The sequence below is a fragment of the Idiotropiscis lumnitzeri genome, chromosome 17, assembly GCF_059441095.1.
Source record: "Idiotropiscis lumnitzeri isolate Australia: NSW breed Sydney's pygmy pipehorse chromosome 17, RoL_Ilum_1.0, whole genome shotgun sequence".
Lineage (NCBI taxonomy): Eukaryota > Metazoa > Chordata > Actinopteri > Syngnathiformes > Syngnathidae > Idiotropiscis > Idiotropiscis lumnitzeri.
In genome coordinates this window covers 10,386,053-10,404,204 of record NC_142407.1, presented here as the reverse complement: position 1 = coordinate 10,404,204, position 18,152 = coordinate 10,386,053, and the positions used below count along the sequence as shown (strand labels likewise).

Below are 18,152 nucleotides of genomic sequence, written 5' to 3'. Positions count from 1 at the left end.
GGGATAAAGAATAGCATGACATGCGATCACAGAAATTGGTTTGTGATTTTTAGACCAGGACTTTTATAACCGAAATAAGGTTCGAACTAAATCTGTCAGGGTGTGATATTGTACTGCTGAGTACAATTATTATTATACCAATTATTTTAAATGAAAATACGATTACAGACACTTTAAACAAATGTGCCAGTACAATAAAAGAAACGTTAACTGATACTTGTAAACACCTGATTGATAATTTCCTTTTAAATAAATGATTTTTTTTTGTAAAAATGACAAACCCATGAAACTTTTTTTCAGCACTTTTTACATTTCATACAGATGGGGTGAAAAAATAGCATTGAGAAAAAAACAAGAAACCTTTGTCTTAAAAGAATAACCAACAAAAGCACATTAAATAAAACATGACGTCAGATGCCTCCTCCAGCTCTATTCATTGTACGCATTCACATGACATCATGGCGTGGCGGTTGATAAAAGATAAGGAATAAAAATCCCTGATGCTTAAAACATGTTTATATTTCTAAAAAGACCTTTGAGCTGCTTAAATGTCAAGGCTTGAATGCTGCAAAAATGGTAATGGGGCGGGGAGGGGGTTGATAACATACTCATCAATGTATGACCTTTAAAAACCTTGGTCATGTGATCTCAACACTAAGAATCAGCATTAAAATATCAAAGTCAGTATTTTTGATAACACTTGAAGCATCCTACTTCAACACAAGCATGCTCTTTATACTGTCAATGGCTCAATTATGACCGAAAAGTTATTTGCTAACAAACTGTTAAGAACTCAGAAATCTGAGTGTCTTCTGTACAATCGGGATCTGAATGGAGCATCCACCAGGCATATATAAAGTCTCTAAAACACAGGATATTGCATTTCTAGTCAGGGACGTCCACAAGCAGTGACTCAGAAATTGCTGCTGCGTGCGCTTGTGTTGTCTTCTAACTTCTGCCGCTTCTTGGCTCGGATTGCGTTCATCGCTTCTTCTATGGAGCGGGTGTCCCTCTTGTTGGCAACCGGCACTGCGTAAAGAGGTCAACGAGAGGTAAATGATGTCATGGGGAGATCTTGTGTGCTCCACCGGATGCAATTGGCTATACTCACCACATCCGTATGCCTGGTTGGCTTCCAGTGTATGAGCCGCATCTTTGGCTGCAGAGGTGCCAATCAGGTGGCTGTACTTGTCTCTGTAGTTGGAATTCGGACACACCTCCGGCTTGCCGCTCTGCCGGGACGCTTCTTCTTCCAGAGCTGCCTGCTCCTACGGTAATTTTAAAAAATACATTTCTTAAGAGCACAGTGATAGGATGATAAACTGGCGCGCTTATTGGAAATAAATGTACAATAAGACCAAAAACAAATCATAAAAGGGACTTATATTTATATTTCTTATTAAGGGTAACCTCACAGTAAAAGTGTCAATTACTGTGTGACCACAACGTTTGTTTTTATTTTTTTTAAACAGTGTAAAGTCTTAGTATAGAGATTGGAACACATTAAGAGTACTGAATGATACGTCCTGTAACGAGCTCCTTGTCTTACTTTTAATCTGCGTCGCTGCTCTGCTAATTGAGGATCCCACTCCTCTCCTTTGCGATAAGCCTCCAGCTCCTCGTCGGACGGAGCAAACTCCTACAAGAGCAATAAAGTAGAAGCTCATCACACTAACTCCTTTATGTCAAAATCCAGTGGATTTAAATAAAGCATCTTTTCCAACCTTTTTGAATAACATAACGTAACGGCTCTCTTCATCCTCCCCGAAAGAAAAAGAAGTCAGACCAGCCACTTCAGCAACATCGTGCCTGCAAGCAGAGCGATTATTTGGGGTAATTTAAGTCGCTTCAACGACTCATTTCACTAGCGTAACTGCAATATTTAAAAACCCTCACAATATACTTCGCTCAATCTTCCCCATTGGGTTATACTTTCGCTTCTGTTGTGTACTGTCTTGGATGAAATCTGACACTTCTTTCTCCATCTAATTATTGAAAGAAGCAGTTAAGTGTCCAGTATCGATTTGCATGGACAATTGACATGTCAAAAAGCAATATCGCTCGGGTCAAGCGCTCACCTTTTTTCTGAATGCGACTTTCTTTCTTTTCTCCTCTTCTTCCATCTTCTTGAATCTTGCTGCTTGCTCTGCAAAAGTAGTAAAAGTTCAGCAGCTCCAGATTTCCTCATACAGTCTCACATGACCTCCTTTTGTGCAAAACCAACACTAGAAGGCAGCAATAAACATTATTGCAGCAAATAGATAAAATATGCAAACGTATTTCCTTATATTTGAAAAGCTATTGTTCCTCTGCTTTTTGGACGCTGGTTAGGTCATTCTGCATAATTCTAATGTTGCCAAAAAATAAAAATTAAAAGTAAACTAATGTGTTGGCGTAGCGTGACGTCACACATGTTTATCGTACCAACCAATCACAACTCTACGAATGCATCAACAGTTAACATTGGGCATACAGTACACATTTGGCTTTTAGTTTGTGTGTTTTGCCGAATGTAATTTATCTTACCGGGGTCCAAACCTATGGAACCCGATAATAAACATGAGATTGTGGGCGGTGTCTTTGGCTAGGACAGAGCTATTTCCCAACCGTGAGAAGGATGGCCAAACCGGCTTATAGCAGCACCAGAAATAACCTCGTTTGCCCTTTCCATATTTTTCCCAGTCATGTATCATATCATGTGATAAAAGTTTCAAAAGGAGAACGCAGATTGAATTGCTGTAATGGCCAATATATAATTATACCTCGAGCCTTTCGCCGGCTTTCCTGGTCGCCGACTGTTGGAGGTTTTTCCATCGAGTTTAATATTGAACCGAGTAGATCAGCCATCTTGACTTGATAGCAAGAGCAACTACTGCGCATGCGCAACCTTTACCGTCTTCTTCGACGCCTCTCAAATCGGTATGTAAAAGGCATTGCGCCCCCAAGTTACAAATTGCATAAAACAGATACACTTGCATTATTTTGGTTTGACACCAGTGTCGTATTTTCTTGACTTTTTCTTTAACATTAATGCACCATTAAAACAATATATAGTGCTGCAAGATTAAAGCCACGGTCAGGATGTGTGTGTCATCTTCACCACTGCTTATCCTAGCAGACTTTAGGCTTTACCCTGAAGTGGCCGCCAGCCAGTCGCAGGGCACAGTGGTTAATGGAGATGACGATAATATTAATTTGTACAATTAATTGTTGTTGTTTTTTTACAATGACATATGATGATACATACATACATACAGTCTAAATTGTACTTTCTGTCACCAGCGTTTGTTTTATGACTGTTTTGGGTAGTTTGGACTCCTGAGTGACGTCATTTATTACATCCCAGTGAATTGTTGTCTGTCTTTATGTGCCTGATGATTGACTTTCCCAAAAGTCCGCTGGTTCCCCTGAGGACAAGTAGCACAAATTTAATATATGTACGGACATTAATTCCCAGCCAACCGATTCTATGGTCTTTCTTTAGCTGGCTTTACCCCCTTAAAAAATGCATATATTTTTGAGGATTGATTAATCATAGAGTCATAGACGACAATAGAAACAGTCTGGCTCAAACATTTTAAACAATCACTAGGGGGCATTGTGCACAAGCACCTGCGCACTGCATGTGTCCATGCCTTGTAGTCTTATTGTCTGGATGACAATTCGCCCTGTGTCATGGCAGCAGCATGTTTTGTATAGTTTGATTGTGGTTTCTCAGCATCAGCAATAACCCATTAACTACTGCTGTATTCAGATGTGGGCAGAGCAGTGGGCGGACAGAGGGCAACCCTAACACGAAGCAGGGCACACTGTCTTTCAAACTCGACTCAGTCCTATAACATTTCCTGTTGGGGGCCTTGCTCATTAGGGAGCATCCTCTCCATCCTTCTATAGGGATGCACATGTAAGTAAACTAGATCACTCACCCTTTCCTAATCAGATTAAAAGAAAAAAAATGAATAGATGTAGCATCATGTGTTCTGTCCAATACTGAAGAGTCCACATGTAGCAGGTTGACCCGATTGGGTGAGCTGACAGCTGTGAGCTTTACTTCTCAGACTCTCTTCATTCAAAGACACTTTGTTATTGGGATTTGGTCAGAGCCCGGCCGACTCCACCCCCGTGATTGAAATACTGTATAAATGCAGCAGCAGCTGCGTGACCACAGCCGAATCTGAAAGCTTTATTGGTGCTCAAACATGAAGGGACTGGGCTTGGTTCTCCTTGTGCTTCTCCTGCTGTTTGCCGTCGGGGAGGGTAAGCAATGGATCGCAACATTTTCTTAACTGTGTAAAGGCATATACACTGATCTCATTATGGTGGTCAATCATACACTTCAGATAAGGTCTTTGAGACCGCAGAATAATGTTGCATCTAATACTGTCATTAATATTTGCTATCTCCAGGCAATGATCCAGAACCACAATATTGGACATGTGGTCATAGAGGACTCTGCAGACGGTTCTGCTATGCTCAGGAGTACATGATTGGTCATCATGGGTGCCCTCGACGATACAGGTGAGCATGCAAGCATGAAATAATATATTTTAGGATCACGTAATTGAATGGTTTGGTTCTCGAATAAAAAACTTCACGGTAAAGTTCTGAACACTTTGTACCGCACCGTTACAGCAGACGGAAATGTATGACGATCACGATATGGCCACGTTTATTTGCAGGTGCTGTGCCATACGCGTTTAAGACCTGCCAATCTTCAGCCGGAACCTGCGAGAACAGTCACCGAGTGATGGGTGCTCTTCCTCTGCCTTGAGTTTTGCTTCCAGCCCCTCTAAAATTCAGAGTGATTTGAAAATGAGCACTTTTGCTGTGAATCTTTAAGCTAACAGGCTCCAAAAAATTCCATCTCTTTGTTTGAAATATTGTACAATGTCTTTTTTCATAATGGACGATTTCAAAAACATTCTGAAATGGAGTGTTACTAATAAAGGTGTGAAAATACAAACTCTGTTTGGTAGTCACCCTTCTTTTCATTCCCGCAAAAGCAAAGCAAAGACGTTGAGTTTGTGAATCAGTTCCTCGCAAACATATTTTGTGAAAGACAAAAACAGATACAGTATTTATGTCATATTGATCGTGATTATTTTGAAGCAGCAATATATATCAAAAATATATAAAGGAGTCAACAATTGTTTTTGTTAAGATTTTGGAACATATCCATTTTTTTTTAAACAGTAGTGCTCATCCTCATGAGGGTTATTATTAGGCCCATCGGCCCAATCGCAGGGCAGAGTGAATTCCCGCTTTGATTGTGAACACATAAAAAGGATTATTTATTAAAATGTCTTTGTGATGCAAAGGAATCCAATCGTGGCCAATGTTGCACTGGCAGGACACAATAACAGTCAAGTGACTCAAATAGTAGCTGTGGTGGGCCAGCGCTTTTGTGAATGAAGTGTCTCTTGTTTTTGTTCTCGCCATCGTGTCTGTCTGTCATCTGTCTTTCTGTCTGTCTGTGGACAACATTGCCAACCAGACATCAAACATCCCAGTTCAGCAGTCTTGATTGCAAAGCACATTCTTTGTTATGCAGCCTGTGAGACAGAAAGGTCAAATGTCTGTGCAGGTGAATGTCGACAAACTAGACCACGAGTTGCGATCAATTACAAACTTTTATTATTATTTCTGGCCACTTGTTTATGAGTGGAGCAACACATTTAAAAATGGATTAAAATTTTGGATGCGATTCATCAACATGAGCCTCTATTGCAGGCGTGGGCAAACTAAGGCCCGGGGGCCACATGTGGCCCATGAAGCGTTTTAATCCGGCCCGCCAAAGTTGAAAAAAAAATGTATTTTCAAAATACAGTTTTTTTTTCAAATACATGTATATTGTTGTAATGCTTTTGTTCACTTTCATTTAAAATTAAATAGATTTTTCTTTTCTCCGATGAGGTGAGGTTACCAAAACACTCCATCCATCGGCTCCTGGTCCGGCCCATCTGTAAAATTTTAGAACCCATTGTGGCCTGTCAATCAAAAGGTTTGCCCACCTCTGCTCTATTGTGTCATGCATTGTCATCTGGTATGAATTTTTTTGTACACGAACGTGACCCTAATGTCAAAACAGCAGACCCCCACCACCCCCAGACTTTGTTTACACCGGGCTGTCTGTCTTCACTCTGCTAACATGACAGCTGAGAACAAAAAAAAAAAAGTCAGTCCAGGTTTTCCAGCAGCAAAAAGGTTGATTTATGAAACTATGCTGACGTCAAAGAGTAAACGGAAGCGACAAAAGGAGTGATACCTCACCGAATAGTTGAAATTAGTAGATATCGTGTCAATCATTTTAACAAGTGGCTTTTGAATTATTGTTTCTCGATGGCCATACAATTTATTCAAGTTAATCACATTTATTGGACGGCAGGTTAAAACATTGGTTTTTATTTAAAGATGCATTCTCGCCAAAAGGCACAACACCACCGCTTGTGAATTACTAAATCCTTCACCAGAAGTATTCATTGGCTAAATTATACTGATGCTGCGATTAAACCATCAAAATGATGTTTATTAGCAGCATAGTTCTTTCATTTTGAAAGACAACAAGAGAAATATTGAACCATCGTGACTGGAACCATTTTTAATCCATTCAGATTTTAACCACAGAGAAACATTCGGACTCTATTTTGTCGCTCGGAGGCATGAAAATCAAGTTTCCCTAACAGCGGGGAAATTTCATTCCCACAACCCTCTCCTCCCAAATCAAAACAAACATCAAGATTGATGGAAAAAAAACCTCTAATTTATTCCCTCAAGTCATCAGCGCAAAATCAACATGAAATATAGTGCAGCTAAAAATCATACACCCCTTGTTCCTCAAGCTGCAGCTGGAGGAACTTAAGTTTGTGTGTGTGGGAAACGCAGTTGAAATTTCCATACATTGGCATATTGCTTCCTCAAAAATAGAATTGCAGCTTAAGGGCTGTTATGTGTCAAAATGTGCAACATTTATCTCTGGTCTACTGCTGCAAACGGAAGAAGTACCGTTTCAAATTGGCGTTAAGCCTACAGTACAGTACACAGATGATTGAGAGCACTCGAGGGGAGGACGTCTTTTTCCATCTTATTCGATTTTTTTACGGTGCATATATTTCATGTAATGTTATACGCAGTAAAGACTCACTTTAGCTTGGACATTTTTAAAGTTAAGACACCACTGCTCAAGGAGTAAGGTGCAATGAGGTAAAAGATTACAGCACATGTGCGCTGCCCAAAATAATAATAATTTTAAAAAAAAGTTGTTAAAGATGAAAAGAAGGTCCTTGGGCTGATTAATGCCAGATAATCGGATTGTCTTAGCAGAGCATGTTATTTGGTGAGGTCAATTAAATCACATAACTTAAACGATCTGATGGAGGTATGGAAAACAAAAACACTGAACCAATCGAAACAAAGAGAGAGTGCAACGATCCTTGTAATCAGTTTATATATTTACACATATATATACATTATATACATTTAAAAAAAAAATTCCGATGGAATATTCCATCCATGTGCCTTCTGGAGGAGAATAAGCAAACAAATGCAATTTACATCATAAGACGGATGAGTGATCCTGTTTAAAAAAAAATAATAATCTTCGCCGCACAACTTCAGCCAAATAAGCAGTAAAGAACTCCAAAAATGACAAAAAACAAAATTCCAAACGTATGTACATTGATCACTTAATGAAACAGAAACATACATTTTTCTCCTCGGGCAAAATGCGCCCGGCAGCAGTGAATTACAGATCAGCAGTGCTTGTGCACGCCAAAGCAGGAACAATCAATCACTGACTGCCTGTATGTGACAACCGCTGGCATTAAACAGCTGACATACTGTCATCAAAATTCAAGTGCAAAAGACCCATAAAACATTTGGCAGCACCTTAAACTGCACGTTATTAGCATACGAATGCGTTTCTTAAAAACAAGGCATGACACGGTTTTGTGGTTTAGCCACCAGGTCCGAGTGCATTAATTTGCGTTGATATTGTGCGTGTTGAAGATGCTGCAACAACTCTGCTAGGGATCTTGTGTCGCTTCAATTCTACATTCATGAAGAGCTCAACACGGACATCATTTGTTTAACAGAATGTAAAAGTAGAGGTATGGCGTCACTGACATGCAACCGTCTTGCTGTATAGCGGATGGTCACGTGGCAAAAGGGGCTGCCTACCATTAGAATGGTGCATCCCAACTGCCCGATGAACGAATGTGACTGAATTGGTGGCGCCTTTTCCAAAACATCCACACTTGAAAATATGAGGTGACATTTAAAGCCAAGCGGGAAAAAAATTAGCCCTGTTATCAAAAGAAAACCGGATGTTGATTATGAACTGGAGGGTTGGTGGTTTTAATTGACCGTGTTTTTGCCTAACGCGAGTCCAACGTTTACAATAAAGTCTGTCGTGTTTTAGATTATGGGTGCTTTAACTTGTAATTTATTCATGTTCAGTCAACTCCTGGGCCTTAATTTGCATCACGTGCATAAAAACGGATCATCAAGGCTGTGATTTGGCAGCGAAAAACTAAATTTAAGGCTGATGGTCTAAAAGCAGAATTTCAACTTGACCATTCTAAATAACGGAAACAACTTCAGTGGTCTGTTTCGACCACGTCTTGCTCGCATGATCGGGAACGAGTCACTCGATCACGTTTGGCCAAACCGAGCGAATAAAAACGGCTTTTGAAATAGTCATTACAGAACAAGACCTGCTGCATGTGCCAATTGTGGTAGTCGTAGAGAAATAAAAGATATATAGCTCAAAGTATCCAAACGGACGACAGCGCCATGCTTCACACGTATCAATGTGTCAGTGATTGGAGAGTCTGTTCATCTGTTCAAAAAACGATCCTGCTTTTGGTCCCCTTCTTGAAGAATGTCCCTTGTCAAGAGTCTGAGGCGCCGACGGAACCGTCCAGCAGCTGGTTACTCACATTCAGTAGCCTCACAAGGCAGAAGCGGTCATTTGTGAAACAAGTAGATTGGCCTCTGAAAACCTGAGGGAAGAAGTTGAACACGGCATCAAACCACAATGCAGAACAAACACGTAATTATGATTGTTGTTTTTGATAAAGGACTAATTCACCACCTCTTGTTAAACTCTTGGGCGTCCCGAGGAACTCGCAACTGGTGAAGCCCACTTCACTGGTGAGATAGGATGAGAACTGATCCGGCTTGAGGCGAATGCTGTGAAAGTTTCTGTTGATATTATCCTAGTGAACAAGACAGAAACCATCATCATTATTATTATTGAACAACAATAAAAAAAAGGCTTGGCATAAAATGACACGTTGATTTTACCGTCAGCTTCTTCCTCTTGACGTAGGATTGCCACGGCTGCGGCTCAAGGATGAAGAGGCCGCCGGGATGAAGATGTCTGTAGACTCGCTTGAAGAAGCGTTTGAGGCCGCTGTCGCCCCAGTTCAGGTGAACCCATTTGGTGACGCTCAGACACAGGATCACGTCGTACTCAGGCCGCTGAGTTACGAGCAGGTTGTCGTTCTGCAGCACATAATTGGCCTGAAGAGAATGAGGGAAAACATTACTCGACAACCTACCTCGCATTTACAGAAAAACGCAAACATCAACAGTACACAGACAAAGAGAACGGAAGACATTTATTAGAAAATAAGCGTTCTTTGCGAAAAGGTCCATTTTGTGGTTTTGGCATTCCTTAGAGCTAGCTGATAGGCTGACAATTCTGTCCACCAATCAAACCACTGTTGCGTGTTTCGATTCTTTTCTTTTTTTTTTTTTTTTGCGTGGTAAACTATCACAGCTGAGGACAGCCTTAACGCAGGGTGACACAAAGTGGCACCCTTGACATCATGTTGCTATAGAAACACAAAAACTACCCAACTCAATTCCTTGGTGGAAATGGGGCTAGAGTCATGTGATGTTAAAAAATAGAAGGTGGCCAGCTTTTATAAATGATGTTGAATACTTTATATCAACATGGATGCTTTTGTTGTGTTTTTATTTCTTTTTGCTCAAGAAATGGACCATCTCCGTTTGCAGAAGACGCCATCTTACCTTGATGAAGGACACATTGGCGGGGAACTCCCCTGGCTTTGCGGTGGAGGATTCGGTAAGAGGAGGTGCAGCAATGGGCCCCCGGGAGATCTGCAGGGACAGAGGGAAAGAGCAGCTCCCGGGTTGATCGCTACCTACGTGCTCCTTTTTTTCCGTTTTGACATCCTGTCTCTGAGTCTTGACCTGTTCTGAGCCACATGAGTCCCCGTCGTCCGCCGCATCAGGGACGCCGCATTCCCCTTTGAGCGTGTTGCCGTTTTCCCTGCTCACCGTGTGGCTCTCCTCACCGTCACAGACGATGCGCTCCTCCTGCGTTGCACGCCGGGCCTCTTGCGTCTGCATCTCCGAGAGGTAATGCCGGATGTTCTTGCGGGCAGCGTGCACCAGCCCGTTGTCAATGTCCAAACCCAATATGCGGGCGGGCCGCAGCATTTTTGCAATGTAGAGCGTGAGGTGGCCCGAGTTGCAGCCTAAATCGAGCACGCGTTTCCCTTCAAACCACTCTGGACGAAAGACATGCACCCGCGGGTCTTCACTTGCACTCGGATTGCGGTAACCGTAGTATTTGTTGTAGTTGCCATACTGGAACTTCTTCTTCTGTTGGTCCCTGGCCTGGTTGTGAGGATGCTGGTGCTGGCGACCTCCCGGAGCAGACTTGGATCCACTCCTGGGCGTGTGGAAGGAATTTTTGGACCCGCTAGGTTTATCATTCTGTTCACCAGATGCCGATTTTGCCACAGGGGTAGAGTGAGTCACAGGGGGGTCCATTTTGCCAGAGTTGCGCCGCCGCTTGCGCCTGCTAATGTGCTGGTTAGCCCCCATCAGAACGGAAGAAGTGGAATCCTCCACAGAAACGGACGTGGCATCTTCCTTCCAGTTGGATGAGTCGTCTGCAGGGTGGTCACGAGGGTCCCCCTCACCACCCGAGACTCTGTCTGACACTTTAGAGGCTTCTAGATTAGAACGGGTTACCGTACCAGGTAATGACACTGAGTCTCCAGTTTTAACCTCATTTTTGCAAGATTCGGAAAGGTGTAACTGGGTTGAAAAGCTGCCACCGTGATGCCTGTTGCGATGCCTCCTCCTTCCACCGCTTTTTAAGGGGGACACCAACAAGCTGCTATCTCCTATGCAGCTGTTTAGATTGAGAGGATCTGTGATGTCCCTGGGGATGAGGATCTCCACAGGATCTCGACTCTTTGCCGGCAACGGGGACGATTTGGGGGTTTCAGCGTTCAGCGCTCTGTTGACCTCCTCATCCTGCAGGCTGTTGAGATTCAGTGGGTCAAAAATGTTCCCACCTAGGAGGAAGTTGGTGGGTAGAACGGAGTCACTTTCTGAGTTTACCCGCCGTCTTCTTTTACCAGAGCTCGGATGCTTGAAACTAAAGTTTGATGTGTTGCGGCGCTTAGCCACCCTCATTTGTTGATGCTGTTTGGTGTGGGGGAAATTATTCCTGCGATTGATGCTAGTCTCGTTCCCTTTGGATCTTGGCCCAGCACCATGAGAATGGATCAGAGTGTCCACTGTACTGGTGTGTTTTGGTGAGGCGGCGGTGCCGGGGACTGGGCATGAAGATGCCAAGTGTGAGGCGGCCACGGCTGCACCTTCGGCCAAAATTGAAGCGCCGCTAAAACTTCCAGAACATTCTGAAATCTGCAGCGATGAAGCTGAGCTAGCCTGTGTGCTAGCGGTTTTTACTGTGTCTTCGTCAACAGACATTGCGGTTGGTTTCCAGAGCCACTTTGGACATGGAAACTTATATGTGATCTGAAAGTTAGAGAGATCAGATGGAAAGAGTAAAAAAAATAACTAATTTCAATCATTTTAAATTGAACACTGACAACAATAATAAGACTAAGCAGCAATGTGATAGTGAGTCGGTCACCTTTGTGGAATTTTCCAAAAAATAAATCGCAAAATGGGCACTTCAAACCGTTGTAAAATCCTTGCAAATTTTGGCCCGTACCAGCTTACTTAGTTACTTAATATTTTGAACTGAAACTTGTCAGTGAACTAACAAACTTAGGCTTTAATCTTGATTGAAAAGTGCTTTTTGATCAGATTTCCCATAGGTGAAAGGACAAAAAAAAACATTAATTTTTTTCTTTTTTAAACGGAAAACAAAAAATTCTCTGTGACCCAACAAATAATTTGCAAAATTCTGAGTGGTCGTACATTATGTTTAAGTGTCCAATCCAACGAGACTAAGCATTTTTAGAAGTCCTGTCACGTTGCTACTACCAACAAGAATATGAAATACACCTCTATCAACTCAATAACAAATAAACTTTTACTTTTCATTAAGTCTTGCATGCAAAATGTATGAGGCTAACTTTTCTTTCCCCACTTACTTAAATGTATCCACTATTAAATTCGTATGTCGGCATATTAAGACAAAGCAGGGGTTAATGTGCAAAAGTTCGAGCCACAATGCTGGACAGTTATCCTGTTAGCATGTTAGCTTCTAGCATCCGGGCCAACGTCGAATAAACGTTCAGTTTAAAAGACATCCGACGACCACAAAAACAAAAAGTCCCCACTTCGACTTGTCGCTGCCTGGAACGCCATAAAAACTCCTTGTGACTCGAATAGTGGTGAAAATATTTCGGCAACGGTCACCTTTTCGAGCTGAGTCCAGAGTGTGGGCACCATCAAAATAATAGACTCACCTCGCAGTTCTCCCCGCCTCCGGCCGGACTGTCACTAGCTGAGCCAATGTTAGCTGGCAGCTAACTAGCATACAAGTGCAACCACATCGATGCTAACACGCGGCTAATACAAATATTGTTATGAATAATAATAATATCAACAGAGCGTGTGTGTATGCGCTAGTCTGGCCGTAGTGCGGGCTCCAGTGCACAGCACACGCTACTGTCTGCGTTCTCGGTCAACTCTGGATACTCGTGTCAGGCAGGTAGGTGACTAAATGATTGTGGCGTTAGAGTCCGCATGGCGGCGCATCCGGGCTAAGGGATGTAGCTTCAAGCTAACGGCGGGGGGCGGAGATGATTTAGGCGAGGATTGATGGCGAGAGGCCGGCCTGATGTGGGACAACCAGCAGCCTCTTTGATCCATATGACGGTCACCATCAGGACAGGAATGTCACGACTGCAGGTCATATGGACTCATTTTGTCCAACCTTGACGTGTTTATTACGTTTCAATGCTGCTCCTCTTCCCTATGCCCCCTCTATGCTTGCATTAACTAACACTGCCAGAGAGTAGACGTGACAAAGTACTATGCTGAAGAAGTATATATATATATATATATATATATATATATATATATATATATATCATATATTAGGGCTCTCAAAATTAAAGCGTTAACTCGACATTAATTTAAAAAAATTCAAACAATTAAATACTTGAACTCAGTTAACACAGTTTTTTTTGCTTGCATATCTTGCAAAGCCAAAATAGAACAGTGTACCATATTAGGTGTACATCTTTAGCTCATCATCTCATAACAAAACAGCCTGCTCAAGTTACCACTGGGCCTTGCAAACCAACACTGCTGGATTGTGGTGCTTGTGGGCAGAATTAAATGGAAAAGTTTTGAAAATTGTAAGGAAAATGCCTATAAAGATGACACAGTTTAGATGGTATTCAAAGATTAAAGAAAGGGTTAGAAATGTTTTTGATTTAAAATACACTGATTATTTGGTGATTTTGCATAATAATGTGCAAAGAAATATGCGACACATCAGAGCAGGAGCAACTGGTATATAAAAAAAGGGCACCATTTAGAATACAAAGAGATCAATGAGGCTAGTTTGAGTTGCTCTGAAAATAAAATAAGTAAGATAATTTACATCAATACATAAATTTACATCAGTACAGTAATGAAGTATTTGTACTTTGTCATTTTCCACCAATGCCAGAGAGCAATTTTACAGTGCTATCATTAAAAGCTGTAAATGTTCAAACTCTTTCCACTAAGGGCCGAAGATAGAATTAAGCTTTTAAGCATTTACTGTTTACCATTTATTATCTAAGTGCTATTTTTTTTAATATAATAACCAGTGTGCTTTGGGTGAACATTTGCTAAGCAGTTTAACATTTTAATAAAAAAAATCACATCACAGCTTTGTGTCCTGGTTATTGTTAATAAAAATGTTATTACTATTAAGTAATGTGATATAATTTTTGGAAAAAAAATATACAAAATGCATCTCTTGATATTATGAGACTGTTTTTCCACAAAAGGCCACTAGAGGGAGACATCACGCCAGTGCAACAGTTCAAGGCTGTAAAAAGTGTGGCGCGTCAGATTGTCCTATTATTCCAGTATTTGTTTTTTTTAAGGGAGGATGCTATTAAATGCATTTTAAAATTGTTTAACCAATAGCCTACATGCTCTGAATAGGGGCGATAAATAAAAATCAGCCGTTGATATTCTCTGCCCTTGATCTGACAGCTTGTTCTTAATTGGGTTCTAAATCAGTGCCGCCGCCGGGTAAATGCGCTCCACTCTCTAATCTCCATAAAGGAGGGGAAAAAGGGGAAGAGGGTACCTGTTCCCCCGCTTATGTCAGTATCTATTCTCATGGAAATAAGGGTGCGGCCCTCGATTCCGGGCACCATCTGCCCTTCCTCAGGGTTTGGGCCCCAAGCACTCCAGACATGCTCTATTGTTTGTGTGTGCCCAAGCAGAACATGGTGAGTACACGCGGCCCTTGTGGCCCCAAAAAAAAAAAGCGCTTTACATCAAGAGCACGGGCCTGCTGTTCATTAGCCTACATGTGACAAAAGAGGGGTGGGAGGCTTCAAGCGTGGCCTGTGTGGCATAACATCAGGGCGTGTGTTTGCCTTTCAGGTCTGGTCAGGCTTTGCATATGATGTCATTCAAAGTAACTGTTGACTTGACCGGTCAAATGCCCTTTTGTGATCATGTGTGATGATTTTCAGCTGATATGAACACGTGTCCTGCAAAAACGCATGCATTTTAGTTGATGTTTACCAAATTTGGATGTCTTAGATTTGACACAAAGGAGGCAAATTAAGTGAACCTTTTGCAGCATTGTCGTTGTGTTGCACGGAACAATGATGATGCAAATTAAAATGTCATCTACCGTCTTGGTTAGAGAAACACTATAATGCAGTGATAATCTTTTAACATAATTATTTCATTTCAAAATGAAAAAGAGTGTCTCTTTTTCGACTGAGTCGTTCAAGCCGTTATGTCCATCACCAAAGTGACATTTAGGAAATTAAGTTGAGTTTGCCTCTAAATGCAATGCATTGATGTCAACAAAAATAACAGGGCATATGAAGATCGTTAACAAAGTTGCATGCACATTTCTGAACTGCTGAATGAATCATAAAGTGACCTCAGCATACTAATCGGACCCGCCTGCCCTCCTCATTTTCCAATCTCCACGCTGCCGGCTGCATTGAGATTAGTTATTGAACTGGTCAAGCAAAGGGAAACAAGGCCGCTTCAGAGACTCTGTGCACAATAAGCCAGCTGTCAGAGGGTGGGGTTTGCCCAAACCGCGGTTGTCATGGCGAGGGTGTTGCGTCGCCTTCACAGAGATGATAGGTGATCCTGAGCGACTTTGACATGCACTGATTAGCGCTGACACTAAATTTCAGCAACACATTCAAGGCTAATACACAAATAAATGACTTTATTTTTCATTGAGGATGGCCATTTCTGTCCCTGGAGCTCACATATGCTTTTGATCATGCTTGCAACTGCTTAATAATGAACACTAATGTGAATATGTATTCATGAACATTAAAGTCCTCTTCACAATCCATAGAGGCTCCACGTTTGCCTCCCTGTTTTATATTCAAAAGGTCAACGCAACCTCATCTGAATCAGAGTTGATGTCCTTTGAGGTATAAAAGAGGAATTAAATTCACAATTTTCTGATCGTTGTCTACGTTTGGTGATTTTTTTAAAAAAAATTAGAATGGACAAATGCAATTCATTCAACCACTTTGATTTTCACATGCATCAGGTATGCTCCGTGTTAGCTCCCACTGAGCCTTATTATCCTCTTTGATGCAGCAGGTTGAAACGTGCCATAAAACCGAAATTTCCACACGTGGCCAGGCCTTGCAAAGTACTGAGTGCACGACATTTAAAATCAAGCTGTAATCTGTCATTACTGTGCTCAGCTGTCTACGCTTAACGCTACAATCAGAAAAAAAAAGAAAAAACATCAATATTTACCCGTGATCAACTGGATAGAGGCCCACTAACCTCAATTAAATTCCTTGATTTATTTATTTATTTTTATTTTTATTTTTGGGGGGGTTGCTGGATGTTGATCTAGCGTGCCAACGCGCACACTTACGGACACACTAAAAGTAGTCGTTGTGTTTGTGGCTGCGGCTGTAGCATGGATGAGCGTGACCTATTATGTTCTGTATGCCAAGTTTACCAGTGAAAGGCTTAAAGAGGTTAATCTGATGTTGTAAAATGAAGCGCATTTAATAGACTGTCCAAAACAGACATCAGTGTAGTTCCATCCATTCCATTAATACTGGACATTGCTTTTGGACATTTTATTAAATTAATAATTGCTTTATATTTAAAAATGTGTGCTCTTGTGTAGTGTAATGCTACAGTATGGGCTAATGTATGCATTTAAGATTTTAAGTGTTTGAGTAAAACTTCTCGTTTATAATGACGTGTTCCGTAATATAGTGCATATCTAGCCCATGTTGTCCCAGATTCTTAAAGTTTTCATTATGATTTAGTGACTTGTGTGCGATTCTCGTGCTTACTTGAGAATGTTGGATTTGTACCGGCAAATTAAAATTGCATTTGTCTCTACTTTCAATGTTGCGACTGAAGCTTAGCGGTCCTAAGAGTTCAAGAACAAATAGATACTCAAAAGATGCGTGTCGGATTATACTTCATCTGCCATATAGCTAAGACCGCTTAAGGCAAAATACACGGACCTCTGCTGAGCTTTTGAGGCTGAATTAAAGGCCTTTAATTGTGCAACATTCACAGTGATAATTAGGAAATGTATGAAACACGTTTCATGGTGTTATCTTTTCAAATCACCGGGGCTATTCATTTGAGTCAAAGCTGTCAACGGAACAGCTATGAAGCCTTTCAACAAGGAGTGTTGACGTTACAGGCGTTGTCAGGGGAACCAACCAGGATCCGCAGGGCCGAGGTGAAGCTTCCACCTTGAGCTTGATGCTAGCCATGAGACTCAGCAGATGCTGTGCTGCTCAGCCAATCACAGAGGAGCAAGAGCAAAAAGATGACATCATAGGAAAATTAAAGGCAAATGCAGGCAGTATTTTGGTTGCCGTGTCTGCTTGCCTCTGAATCCTCAACTGCCGCTATAGGCTGTTATAGATGGACTCTTGATTTGGTATTTCGTACAAATCAGAAAAATCTCTACAATGATTAAATAAGAAATATTGGGGCACTTTTATTGTGAGATATTTAATTGATGTACCAGATTACCATTCGAATATGGCCACAAATCGTCATGATGTGTCTAGTCACACAACTTGCACTTTGTAAAATAAAATTTGCTTATTCAGACACTAGTGTAGCCAGGTGGAGACAGACAGTGTGTGCACAACTTAATGTGTAGACACACATCAGTGATTTATTTTTATTATTTTAACCCAGATAAAGAAATATTTTCCATTGCACCATTGCCTGCAATGACGTAAAACCGGTCGAATGTTATTTCTGGATAATATTCTGTGGGGGGCTAGTGCTTGAATAAGTACACACACACACGCACGATGACTTATTTTTATTGTAACATGAATGAATACCTTTTGACAGCATCTGCATGCTAATGCTTCAGATTTTTTTTTTCAAATTTGTGTGCATACATAGACTAAAATCTGAACAAATCCACAGGAAATCTGTCATTGATATTGTAAGTTTTTTTATTTATGTATTTCTTTATGTATTTATTTATTTTTAAAAGAGTAATGCGGTTAAAATATGCCTCAAAAATTAAAAATAAAAAAATAAAAAAACGAAGAAAGTGGCCATTCTGTTCCGCCCTCCCGACCGCCTCAATCAGCATGTTTGTTCTGTCAAACAGAAAACCAACCGAGTCTTACTCGTTGCTGGCTCCTCCCCGAGAGCTGCCTTTCTCATTAATATTCATTCTCTAG

The 18,152-nt window shown here is 41.3% G+C and overlaps 2 protein-coding genes and 1 long non-coding RNA gene across 5 annotated transcripts; 1 reads left to right on the top strand and 2 right to left on the bottom strand.

Annotated features, from left to right (window-relative positions):
• Positions 1–95: 95 nt before the first annotated feature.
• Positions 96–2,909, bottom strand: spag7 (sperm associated antigen 7). The gene is made up of 7 exons (XM_088278899.1): positions 2,763–2,909; positions 2,079–2,146; positions 1,897–1,985; positions 1,725–1,809; positions 1,550–1,639; positions 1,112–1,268; positions 96–1,029 (listed from the first exon to the last, which is right to left on the bottom strand). The coding sequence occupies exons 1-7, from the start codon at positions 2,878–2,880 to the stop codon at positions 914–916; spliced, it is 723 nt and encodes a 240-aa protein (XP_088135025.1). The 5' UTR covers positions 2,881–2,909; the 3' UTR covers positions 96–913.
• An 894-nt stretch (positions 2,910–3,803) lies between these two features.
• Positions 3,804–4,925, top strand: LOC148320169 (uncharacterized). The gene is made up of 4 exons (XR_015839555.1): positions 3,804–3,904; positions 4,102–4,257; positions 4,407–4,518; positions 4,680–4,925. It is a non-coding gene; the product is annotated as an uncharacterized LOC148320169 (long non-coding RNA).
• A 2,501-nt stretch (positions 4,926–7,426) lies between these two features.
• Positions 7,427–13,101, bottom strand: mepcea (methylphosphate capping enzyme a). Of its 3 annotated transcripts, XM_088278874.1 has the most exons (6): positions 12,658–12,690; positions 10,219–11,805; positions 10,036–10,125; positions 9,304–9,522; positions 9,092–9,215; positions 7,427–8,999 (listed from the first exon to the last, which is right to left on the bottom strand). In XM_088278874.1, the coding sequence occupies exons 1-6, from the start codon at positions 12,688–12,690 to the stop codon at positions 8,965–8,967; spliced, it is 2,088 nt and encodes a 695-aa protein (XP_088135000.1). In that variant the 3' UTR covers positions 7,427–8,964. The 3 variants fall into 3 exon arrangements, with proteins under 3 accessions (XP_088135000.1, XP_088134999.1, XP_088134998.1); XM_088278873.1 differs by lacking the exon at positions 12,658–12,690 and adding an exon at positions 12,708–13,101 and having other exon boundaries at positions 10,036–11,805; XM_088278872.1 differs by having other exon boundaries at positions 10,036–11,805.
• Between the last annotated feature and the right edge of the window lie 5,051 nt (positions 13,102–18,152).

Bases quoted from the DNA above. Each gene is read 5' to 3' on its own strand.
- spag7 (XM_088278899.1), bottom strand. From the start codon at position 2,880: ATGCGCAGTAGTTGCTCTTGCTATCAAGTCAAGATGGCTGATCTACTC. The intron at 1,810-1,896 runs GTGAGGGTTTTT...CTCTGCTTGCAG, and splicing joins AAGATTGAGCGAAGTATATT to GCACGATGTTGCTGAAGTGG. The intron at 1,269-1,549 runs GTAAGACAAGGA...AAATTACCGTAG, and splicing joins AGCAGCGACGCAGATTAAAA to GAGCAGGCAGCTCTGGAAGA.
- mepcea (XM_088278872.1), bottom strand. From the start codon at position 12,690: ATGGTGCCCACACTCTGGACTCAGCTCGAAAAG. The intron at 11,806-12,657 runs GTGACCGTTGCC...TCTAACTTTCAG, and splicing joins TCTGGACTCAGCTCGAAAAG to ATCACATATAAGTTTCCATG. The intron at 9,523-10,035 runs GTAAGATGGCGT...CATTCTCTTCAG, and splicing joins CCAATGTGTCCTTCATCAAG to GCCAATTATGTGCTGCAGAA.